The sequence below is a fragment of the Girardinichthys multiradiatus genome, chromosome 14, assembly GCF_021462225.1.
Source record: "Girardinichthys multiradiatus isolate DD_20200921_A chromosome 14, DD_fGirMul_XY1, whole genome shotgun sequence".
NCBI lineage: Eukaryota > Metazoa > Chordata > Actinopteri > Cyprinodontiformes > Goodeidae > Girardinichthys > Girardinichthys multiradiatus.
The window spans coordinates 20048088-20060636 of NC_061807.1; the positions used below are offsets into that span (position 1 = coordinate 20048088).

General features: G+C 42.6%; 1 protein-coding gene across 1 annotated transcript in view; it reads left to right on the forward strand.

The window, feature by feature from the left end:
• pcxb (pyruvate carboxylase b) overlaps positions 1–12549 on the forward strand; it is a 424891-nt gene that overhangs the window by 25794 nt on the left and 386548 nt on the right. The window contains exon 2 of the mRNA XM_047386393.1: positions 7882–8018. Coding sequence (XP_047242349.1) covers positions 7882–8018 — 137 coding nt within the window. The remainder of the gene's footprint in view (positions 1–7881; positions 8019–12549) is intronic.

The following is a 12549-nucleotide window of genomic DNA, read 5'->3' on the forward strand; positions in this document are numbered from 1 at the left end:
AGTTTTTAAACATATTGCACGCCTGTCTTTTGTTTTTTCTTAATATGCAAATTTATTACACCCTTTTTAAAGTTGTTTTGAAAGAATATTGCTGCCATGTTAGCTGTAATAATAGAATATTTCTACTTTAAAACGCCTGAAAAGACAAACTTGTTGAACCCACGCCTCCTCCACCTGCAGTAATTTGTCCTTTACCTCGAAACACTAACATTGTGCTCGTTTCTCCTGCTGTAACTTAACTTGAAAATGTGATTAATGGTGTTTTTTTTTTTTTTTTTTCTACATGGTGGGGGTGTCTGTAAGTCGTTTAATTTGCAGTCTTCATGTTGTTGCTGTAATTTGACTGGAAAAACACCACGATCACACCTGAAGCTCGTTGTCTCTAATTAGACCTACTTGCAGCTGGTAGATGGAGGAGCAGCTCATTGGCTCTCAGCTTAAAGTCTGGAGAAAAATCAGATAATAGCTTCTTGGTCCTTCTGTTTTTAGAATCTCCTTATTGGGTGAGATAACTGTCAATGTACTCCTTTTCTCCCACTACACTGGTGCAAGCAGTCTTTTTATTGTAATGCCCTTGTAAGCCTGCTAATTGAGCACCGCTCTTTCATGTAGAGGCTTGCTATGACCTCAGAAAGAGATCACTTTAATGATGGAGAAAAAAAAAAAAAGTTTGTTTTTTTTACTTTAACCCATTTTTGCTCCAACAATTTAGAGGCACTCGTTTATGGAGGGAAAAACTTAAAACTACAAACATTTTGGTATTTTAATTATTTACCATAATTGCTTATTAAACAGAATAAGAATATGCTTGAAAAGCAAAAAGGTGGAAAATTGTGTAATTTTTGTGATTATTTGTGGACATTATAGTTGAAGTACAAATTGATTGCGCAGCTCCGACTCCAGTGAAAAGTCATAATTTCATTAAAAGAAATGACTCCAAACACTGAAAATCACAAAGCCTAATTAACTTATACATTTTGTGCTAAAAGCCTCCAAATGACTAAAAAACACATTTGTTTTGGGACTTTTTATTCAAATGAAAGCAGTTTTGTTTTAGGGGAGGTCATAAAATTAAAGAGTTGGTGCTTTTAACTCTTCTTTGGTTGAATGTTTTAATATGCAGAAAAGCCTTTTGTACTTATAGTTGCCTTTTATCTTCACCCTTTAAATGCTTAATTTTAAGTGACACTTTGTTTAATTTTTGTTTAAACTTTTCAGCGAGTGGCAAAATGTGGGGGCAATCCTCAACAGTCAGCCGGGGGATAGAATGGTGACAAAACGGAGTGGGAGGAGTATTGTTTTTTTTATGGAAGGTATATTTGCTGACTGAAGAAGGTTAGAGACAACCTGCCAGTGATCTCAGGTTATTGCATTTTTAACTGCTGATGATGCAAATGAACATTAATGAAAGAAACTGAGGTCATCTGACCTTTGCACAGCCAGAACCAAAAGACTCTTGTTTTGTATTACCTATATGGTCAAAGTGGCCATCTTCTGCACAGCAGATATGAATGAGGTTTCCTGGGTAAGTCCTGCCCGATGATCCGTTTAAAAACTACACACACCTGGGTCTCTGCTGGCTTATAAATGGTGCGCTCCCACTGAAGAGTTTGGGTACCAGTTTATCGAGGGGGCATAAATATCCTAACAAAGGAAATTGTCAAAGCTAAGGGTTGTTTAAAATACTAGATGAACAATATACTGAATCATAATCAACATTGCAGTATCGATGTTTCCGAATATTGCAAAAGTATGTTTGGATGCAATATTTTCTAGGATTTAATCCATGAGGCATTTTCTGCATGCCAATAAAAATCTGGCCTGTCAGATGGGATTTCACTGCCCTTCTATCCCCATTGTGATTAAAATAATAAAAAGACGGTCAGGACAAATTTGGTCCAAAAGCAAAGTTTTTGGGTTCAAGCAGTGAATCGGTCCCAAATGTCTCCTTCAAATCCACTACAGAGACCAAAGGTCACCCTATTTTACCGTGTGACTCAACATAACAGTTGTTTGGGTGTTTAGGTCAAGATTTGATTTTAAATAATCGCTAATAAATCTACAGAGCATAGTGTGCAGTCAGCGTGTTACTCCAGAGGTGACTTTTAGTAGTTCATATATCATTAACGCTCTTCAGTCTTGTTTATGACCCAATCAACAAGAGTCGCTCTGACCTCCTCCAGCTGACATTTTCATCCCACTCTGTTGTCTCACCACTTCTACCCTGCGTATTACCTGGCTGACTGTAGAGGAGCACACCCACTGGGTCTGATGCGTTGACAAGGTGGCAGTGGGAAGCACAGTGCTGTAATTGGGGTATGTAGCTCATTTTAAGCTGTGTATCCAGTCAGACGTTTACTCACATCAGTACCATGAGCAGCTTTTATCCTGTTTCGTTTCACATTTTCCACTTTAGATTGAGTAGGTTTACACTAAAGTGTTTTAGCCGCATTTCTAAGAGAACAACATGGTCTCTGCATTCCAGGACTAGGCTCTGTTTTTACAGCCCAAGCCTCGCTCTTTGCACTTGAGCTCACTGAAATTGTCAGAAGTCTTTAATTTTCAGTGTCCAGATCATGTTTTCCAGCACTGGAATTACAAAGAAACTGTTAATCCCATGATTTTATGTGATTTAGAGAAACTAGAGCTTTTTCTAATGACACTCTCCACATACTCGGCTCTGCTGCTCAACCCATAAATACATTTCCATTTATTTAGAGGTAAACAGGTTTTCCGATGGTATACGATTTATTGGCTTGAAACATAGGTACAAAAAAGAAATAAAAACACAAACTTCCCTACTTTACGTGCTTAGTCTGCACAAGGTGCCAAATTGGTGATTCTAGACTTATTTATTTTAATGGAAAGAGACCCTGTAGTGTTAACTGCAGTATGAATCCGTCCATGGTGGCTCCTTATAGCTTTGGTCAAAAATCACTTAGAACTGAGCCATGCTTTTAAATTTAAATATAATGGGGGGGGGGGGGGGGGGGTCCTCGTTTTAGCAATATTTCTGTGTTTTCACGTAACTTCTGCATAATGTTTTTGATGCAAGGATTACTGCATGTAGGATTGCCTACTGCTCTGGAATATTTGGACATTCTGGTCAAAGGTGCGCTCACCTTTGTTCACGCGGTGAAACGCCGGAAGAGAGGGAAACGGGCTGGGGTGCTGGTACGACTTCGCCAGCGTGGACTACAAACACCGTTACCTGGAATATTTCTCTCTAACGTGCGCTCACTTCCCAACAAAAGGAGGAACTACAACTGCTGTTGGGGAAAAACAGGGACTTTTATTCATCGGCAGTTTTGTGCTTCACGGAGACGTGGCTGTGTGGATTAATACCGGACTCTGCGCTGCAGCTGGCAGGATTCCAGCTCTACAGAGCGGACAAAGACACGGAACTCTCCGGCAAAGCGAAAGGTGGAGGAATCTGTTTTTACCTCAACAGTGGTTGGTGCAACGACGTGACAGTGATTCAGCAGCACTGTTCTTCAGACTTGGAAGCCTTCATCATAAACTGTAAGCCTTTCTATTCCCCCCGTGAGTTCGCTTCGTTCATCCTGGTCGGTGTTTACATCCCGCCGCTAGCTAACGTGCAGGTCGCACAGCGCATGCTCGCCGACCAGATACTGAGTGTGGAGCGGACCAACCCGGACTCCTTAGTTATCGTCGTTGGCGACTTTAACAAAGGTAATCTCACCCACGAACTCCCCAAATATAGACAGTTTATAAAATGTCCGACCAGAGAGGACAACATTCTGGATCACTGTTACACCACCATCAGAGACGCTTATCACGCCGTCCCACGTGCTGCACTGGGCCAATCCGACCACATCATGGTCCACCTGATTCCTGCATACAGGCAGAAACTAAAGCTCTGCAAACCTGTTGTGAGGACGACAAGGAAGTGGAGCAGTGAGGCTGTGGAGAATCTCCAGGCGTGTTTAGGCTGTACAGACTGGGATGTGTTCAGGACTACTACCAACAGTCTGGATGAGTACACAGAGGCTGTGACTTCCTACATCTGCTTCTGTGAGGACAGCTGTGTACCATCATGCACCAGGGTGAGTTACAACAACGACAAACCCTGGTTCACAGCTAAACTCAGAAGGTTAAGACTGGATAAGGAAGAGGCCTTCAGGAGTGGGGACAAAGACATATACAGAGAGGCTAAGTACAAGTTTGGCAAGGCAGTGAAAGAGGCCAAACGACTGTACTCTGAGAAGCTCCAAAACCAGTTCTCAGCCAACAACTCTGCGTCTGTCTGGAAAGGGCTCAAGCAAATCACCAACTACAAGCCGAAAGCCCCCCACTCCATCAACGACCGACGCCTCGCCAACGACCTGAACGAGTTCTACGGCCGCTTTGAAAGACAAAGGGACAGTCCTGCAACCATCCCCCACGACACCCCCCAACAGCTGCAGCCACAATCCACCACCCCCATCTCTCCAACCTCAAGAGGGGCCTTGGCACCTCCAACCCCCACCCTGAAGTTCCCCCCCACCAGCCCCCTACCCACGCCGAGGACGGCTCTTTCCATCCAGGAGAGGGACGTCAACAAACTTCAGGAGACAGAACCCCCGGAAAGCTGCTGGTCCGGATTCTGTCTCACCAGCCAGCCTGAAGCACTGTGCTGATCAGTTGTCTCCAGTCTTCACAGACATTTTAACACCTCACTGGAGACATGTCATGTGCCAGCCTGCTTCAAGTCCTCCACCATCGTCCCTGTTCCCAAGAAGCCAAGGACCACAGGGCTTAATGACTTCAGACCCGTCGCCCTGACCTCTGTGGTGATGAAGTCCTTTGAGCGCCTTGTGCTCTCACACCTAAAAGACATCACCGACCCCCTCCTGGACCCCCTGCAGTTTGCCTACAGAGCCAACAGGTCTGTAGATGATGCAGTCAACCTAGCCCTTCACTTCATCCTCCGGCACCTGGACTCCACAGGAACCTATGCCAGGATCCTGTTTGTGGATTTCAGCTCTGCCTTCAACACCATCGTCCCAGTTCTGCTACAGGAGAAGCTCTCCCAGCTGAGTGTGCCCGACTCCACCTGCAGGTGGATCACTGACTTCCTGTCTGACAGGAAGCAGCGCGTGAGGCTGGGGAAGCACGTCTCTGACTCCCTGACCATCAGCACCGGTTCCCCCCAAGGCTGTGTTCTCTCTCCTCTGCTCTTCTCCCTGTACACCAACAGCTGCACCTCCAGTCACCAGTCTGTCAAGCTTCTGAAGTTTGCGGACGACACCACCCTGATCGGACTCATCTCTGATGGTGACGAGTCCGCGTACAGATGGGAGGTGGACCATCTGTTGGACTGGTGCAGCCAGAACAACCTTGAGCTCAACGCTCTAAAGACAGTGGAGATGGTTGTGGACTTCAGGCAGAACCCAGCCCCACCTGCCCCCATCACCCTCTGTGACTCCACAATTGACACTGTGGAATCTTTCCGCTTCCTGGGAACCATCATCTCCCAGGATCTCAAGTGGGAGCCAAACATCAGCTCCCTCATCAAGAAAGCCCAGCAGAGGATGTTCTTCCTGCGGCAGCTGAAGAAATTCAACCTGCCAAAGACTATGATGGTGCACTTCTACACAGCCATCATTGAGTCCATCCTCACCTCCTCCATCACCATCTGGTACGCCGCTGCTTCAGCCAAGGATAAGGGCAGGCTGCAGCGTGTCATTCGGTCTGCTGAGAAGGTGATTGGCTGCAGTCTACTGTCGCTCCAGGAACTGTACACCTCCAGGACCCTGAAGCAAGCAGGGAAGATTCTGGCTGATCCCTCCCACCCCGGTCACAGACTCTTTGAGACTCTCCCCTCTGGCAGGAGGCTGCGGTCCATCCGGACCAAAACCTCACGCCACAAGAACAGTTTTTTCCCATCTGCCACCAGCCTGGTTAACAAAGCCCGGAAACCACCCTGACACTCTCCCTTTTCCCCACACCCCCCCCTTTTTTTTTGCTGACAGGACACTTGTAACCTGTAACTCTATGCGTTACATTAACGCTCAGCTTGGACTCCTGCTTTACTTGCACAATGATCACCTGCACTGTTGTATTGCTCTTGCATCTTATACTGCTCTATATTTACTCTCACTCACTTAAAACTGCACATATATTTATATTATATTGTAGATATGTTTATACTGTTTAATTTGTACTGTATTGCACCGACTACGCCAAAACAAATTCCTTGTATGTCCAAAAACGTACTTGGCAATAAAGCTTTTCTGATTCTGATTCTGATTAATTTATTTTTTAAATCATTGGCCTAAATAACAATCAAAAAAGTGTTTCTAAATCCACCCCTTGGAAATAAGATTGTGGTTCTAAAAAGAAAATCATAAAACCAGATTTCATCTAACGGGTAGCTGTAAAATTTTATCTTTTTTTTTCAAGTGTAGATTTTGTGGCTCTAGTCAAGTTTATTTAAAAGGAGCAAAATCTGAGTTTTGGAAAGGCTGCTGACCCCTGGACTAACCCAATGTAGTTATTTAAATCGGACGCTAGTCTGTAATATTCCTCACAAAGTTTTAGTTTATTTTAACGTTTGTACATAAAAGGATTCTTGTTTAAATTGTTAATTTAAATTTATTTGTGTACTTTAATCTTACCGTGAATATGTTTTTATTTTACCTAGTTGTCAAAATAGTTACTGGCATGAAAATGTTATATGGCATGAAATCTAAATTACTATTACTACTCGGGCGGCGTATCGGTTGGTGCTTCACCATCATCATGTGGTTGATGCAAACCTATCAAACTAGATACGTTCTTGGTGAATTAAGTCTGTGAATATGATGGACAATTTGAATCCCAGGTTTTGCATTGGATCTCTTTTAGTTGGAGGATGATTTGCAGATTTATTTAGCGTTAAGGCCAGAACATTCTCTTTGATGGCATCTCTGCAATCAAACAGTGGCTTAACCCAGAAGTTTGCTTTTAAATGACCAAAAATCAGATTGGATTTAATTTGCTGACAGAGCTGCCACTGACTTGGACGTTCTGATGGCTAAATTCATCCAATTTGTGTCAAACCTAGGGGTCATATTTGATGAGGATTAAAATGTTGACAAACAAATGGCCTGTGTGGTTCGGTCTGGCTTGTACTATCTGCAGTCTATACCTGGTTCCTAGATGCTAATGTAACCCAGGCTTTCTTATAAATATAAATACAGGACCAACAAACTAAACTGTTGGCAGCTTAAAACATGTGGGAAATCTGCATTCTAATTTTGTTAGACATGTCTTCTCCTGAACCAATTAACAAACGAAGCAACACCATTGTACCTTTTATACATTAGAAGAGGACGCCTCAGGTCTGCATGGATTAGAAGAGATGCCGGGTTTAAAGAACGGTTGGCATAGAAGTGCAGAGGTTGTGTTCATATTTGATCAATTCCCCTGAAACTTCTGAGAAATCAATGTCTCATAATTTATGGTCGAAAGCAGGAGTTCCCAAAATAACAGTGCCAAGACTGACCACCCCCTAAAAATACATATAATTTTTACACTCTATTTATTTATGACATATAGATTGAAATAATTCTATGTATTTTTTATAAATTTTTTATAACATTTGATTATTTAATTTCATCGTATATTTAATGGAATGTTTCATGGTACATATATTTATTTCATATTTAATTTGTGGCCCTCCTGACCCCCACTTTGGGACCCCGTGGTCTAAGGCAGGGGGGTGCATCCTGCAGTTCTGGTGCTGCAGTTTTATTTAGCTCGACTGAGGTCAAAAATGGCTCCCAGGATTGTAAAGCTTGCAGACTGGTCTTCAATGGTTGTTTTCTACTTTCCTCCATAATATCCAAATATAACTTAACTGTTTGTGTTGATCACTGTTCTCTCTGTCCCGGTCAGGATGTTGAGGTTTGCCGTAGTCCGCGGTGGCCTCGGCCTGCTTTCCATCAGGAGGGCGTGTCTTCTCTCCCGGTCCGCCCACTCCGCCCCGCAGAGCGAGTACCGACCCATCAAGAAAGTCATGGTGGCCAACAGAGGTAAAACCTTTCAACCCAGCACTAATATTTCACTAAAGAATACACCTGGAATGGTGCCACTGAATTAAAAACTGTTAAATGCTGTTTTATGTCTAATGTAAGAAAAACTGATTTATCATCTTCCTGAGGCAGAGAGAGACTCTCTGAACATTTAATTTTAAAAGTGGTGCTGCATTAAGTTTTACTTTCTGAATGCTAATATGTAAGCAAACACAGTGGGTGGCTGCATTATCGTCCATTTTTAGGAGAAATTAAATGCAATCCAGAACAAGAAGTCGGGCACAAAAAGTGTTGTCTGAAAGTTTTTAAATGTTTTGTGGATTTAATGCTTAGATTGTTTTTTTTTTTAAACACATTTCTGTGGTAGAATGAAGGAAGGGTTGCAAGGGTTACATGGTTTCTATGGGAAGATTTATCAAGTTATTAATTTTATTCATTTGCAGAGTTTTTTTCTAAACAGCTTCTGACTTTCAATCAGGATCTCAACATCTGTGCCAAATCCTCTCTGATATTTTTACTCAAGGCTATCACTGAGAATCTCATAGCAGCCAAGTCTTCTGCTGTCCATCTGAGTACATCCTGTTGCATTTAATTGTCATCACTATACCTCAAAGTGCATGCAGCTGCACCCAAGCTGTGCACTGGGGGCAGCACAAGACAGCTCTTTAGGGATAGGCAGGTGTTTGTTGGACCCTTATGGGTGTGTTAAAATCTTCTCCACTATAACTGAGCCTCTCACCTTGGAGGAGGTAAAGATCTGGGGACCTTCTCAGGTGTGGTGGTCTTGGTTGCATTTTTACTTGCATTGAAGGCTGTTTTGATGCAAACCAATAATGAATGAATACATGAGCATTTGTCTTCCTTTTTAAACAATGATTTCGAGTGCATCCGTATCCAGGGGTGAAAGTGAGCCGGTACGGTCCGGTACTACGTACCGGGAAGAGGGAATGGCTGTCTGCTATCAAGCCCTCATCCAGAACCAGTTACGGCTGCAAAAATCCCCGAGCATATATAGATCAGATCCGCTACCAACAGGCAGTCTAAAACACAACTTAATCTATTTATAAATCTAGCTTTTTTCCCCTCATTCCAAATAGTTTCTGAACTGTTCTGTTAAGCTGGAGCCTCAATGCTCCTGCTTTGCTTCTCTCTCCTCGGAGCTCGAGGCTTTTGTAAACTGCCAGCCTTTAAAACGAGCACCGTTACGTTTAATGTCTGTCTGCTCGTTGCTAAATACCCCAGTTAAAAGCAAAGGGAGAGTAACTACTTGTGTTTCACGTTATTCTGCTGAATTACAACAACACAGTACAACTCGGAAAATACCGCTTATGACCAGAGATTTCACATATACTACATGAGAGCGCATGCACGCTTACCTCCAAAACAGAGCTGTTGCCAAGGTGATCGGTGCGTTCGATTTAATGGACTGGGAGGTTTTACACAGGTGGTGCACAGACATAAAAAACTGCTGCTTGCATTAGGACAGGACAAACGATAAATCACTTTCCATCTACAGACTTTTAAATAAAAGCCACAAAAACAACCGAACTGTCAATTTTTTATTTAAATGAAATCAAAATGCAGAGAACAATAACTTCTTTGTTCAAAAGAAAACATGGAAACTGAAGATGAAGTTATGCATTATAAAATGGTTTATCATTGTTTCATACATGGCAGTTCTTTAACAATTGAAATATATAAATATTCTACATTGTCAAGTGATTCTAATTTCTGCCTTATACAGACTACAGTAAAGTAAAATATTGATACGTTTAAATTAATTTGAGTTTGGACTTTGCTGAGAGAGAGATCTCGAAGGGGCCACAGTTGAGAGTAACACACACGTACAGTACAGACCAAAAGTTTGGACACACCTCATTCAAAGAGTTGTCTTTATTTTCATGACTATGAATATTGTAGCTTCACACTGAAGGCATCAAAACTATTAATTAACACATGTGGAATTATATAGTGAACAAAAAAGTGTGAAACAATTGAAAATATGTCTTATATTCTAGGTTCTTCAAAGTAGCACCTTTTGCTTTGATTACTGCTCTCCACACTCTTGGCATTCTGTTGATGAGCTTCAAGAGGTAGTCACCTGAAATGATTTTCCAACAGTCTTGAAGGAGTTCCCAGAGATGCTTCGCACTTGTTGGCCCTTTTGCCTTCACTCTGCGGTCCAGCTCACCCCAAACCATCTCGATTGGGTTCAGGTCCGGTGAGTGTGGAGGCCAGGTCATCTGGCGCAGCACCCCATCACTCTCCTTCTTGGTCAAATAGCCCTTACACAGCCTGGAGGTGTGTTTGGGGTCATTGTCCTGTTGAAAAATAAATGATGGTCCAACTAAACGCAAACCGGATGGAATAGCATGCCGCTGCAAGATGCTGTGGTAGCCATGCTGGTTCAGTATGCCTTCAATTTTGAATAAATGCCCAACAGTGTCACCAGTAAAGCACCATCACACCATCACACCCCCTCCTCCATGCTTCATGGTGGGAACCAGGCATGTAGAGTCCATCCGTTCACCTCTTCTGCGTCGCACAAAGATACGGTGGTTGGAACCAAAGATCTCAAACTTGGACTCATCAGACCAAAGCACAGATTTCTACTGGTCTAATGTCCATTCCTTGTGTTCTTTAGCCCAAACAAGTCTCTTCTGCTTGTTGCCTGTCCTCAGCAGTGGTTTCCTAGCAGCTATTTTACCATGAAGGCCTGATTCACACAGTCTCCTCTTAACAGTTGTTCTAGAGATGTGTCTGCTGCTAGAACTCTGTGTGGCATTGACCTGTTCTCTAATCTGAGCTGCTGTTAACCTGCGATTTCTGAGGATGGTGACTCGGCTGAACTTATCGTCCGCAGCAGAGGTGACTCTTGGTCTTCCTTTCCTGGGGCGGTCCTCATATGAGCCAGTTTCTTTGTAGCGCTTGATGGTTTTTGCGACTGCACTTGGGGACACTTTCAAAGTTTTCCCAATTGTTTGGACTGACTGACCTTCATTTCTTAAAGTAATGATGGCCACGCATTTTTCTTTACTTAGAATTTGTATTATGGCAAGAAAAAAGCAGCTAACAGTCTATTCAGTAGGACTATCAGCTGTGTACTAAATCCACCTCCTGCACAACACAACTGATGGTCCCAACCCCATTTATAAGGCTTGAAATTCCACTTATTAAACCTGACAGGGCACACCTGTGAAGTGAAAATCATTTCAGGTGACTACCTCTTGAAGCTCATCAACAGGATGCCAAGAGTGTGTGGAGCAGTAATCAAAGCAAAAGGTGGCTACTTTGAAGAACCTAGAATATAAGACATATTTTCAGTTGTTTCACACTTTTTTGTTCAGTATATAATTCCACATGTGTTAATTCATAGTTTTGATGCCTTCAGTGTGAAGCTACAATATTCATAGTCATGAAAATAAAGACAACTCTTTGAATGAGAAGGTGTGTCCAAATGTTTGGTCTGTACTCTATCTATCTTCAAACTTTTGTGACTGTTGGTTTCCTGAAATTTGAATGAGATGAGAAACTTAATCCACTGTGAAGTTCATCTGTTACTGAATAAAAGTCTTTTAAACAGAAATTATCTGAGTTTGAGAGAAAGCATGGACATCATTGTGTTAGTACATGAATTCATTGGACTCCCTCCTGTTTAGGAGAATCCAGAGAGAGTGTTGCTGCACAGTTATCTGACATTTTAAATAAATGTACTCACAAATCTGATTTAAATACCCTCTCTGTTTTTAGGCTCTCCCATTTTGTTGATCTAAAATGCTTGATTGGCGCTGCTCTAATTAAACACGTGTCTCTCCTTCATACCGGCCCCCTCTCCATTAATCCATCCCCAGTCTAAATGCTCCGGCCTCAGCTATTTAATACTAGCACACTCTCGGGGGGCTCCACCTCACCCCCATATTAGATCGCCTCATCACAGCAGACCACATCAGGTCTGCTGTGATGGACCCATCGTGTCATATCAGGCCAACTTCCACTTCACCAAGCTTGTTGCTCCTCTGCCTTTTCAGTGTTGTACTCTTCTTTTTCTTGTCTTATTTCTGCAGCACTTGTCAGATGTGATTTTGCTCTAAGCCAGTTGTTGCCTTCCTCTCTGCCCCCCTGTGACTTCACTCATTTACTCCTCTTCATTTACCTCCTCCCTCCCACTGCTTTTGTCTCCTCTAAACTTATTTGTGGCTTTATTAAAGACGCCACACTGTTCCTTTTTGATTGTCACTTCGTTAAAGAACCTATCACCTCACTATTCACTGTGATTTAAATTATCTAATCTGTTTGTCTATAAATCTCATCCTCTTTAATTTCCCCTCCCTTTGAAATGTTGCCTTTTTTTTAAGAAAGCTCTGTGCTTTTTGAAGATTTGGTTCCTGTGACAGCAAGATGATAGTTGAGGAGGGCTTTTTTTGGTTAAGGATCATCTGCTGGGCTCTTAAACTGTGCAAACATCTGTTTTTTGTATTTATAAGATCACCAAATGGGTTGTCATTGTATTTTATCTTGCAAATGTTGCCAC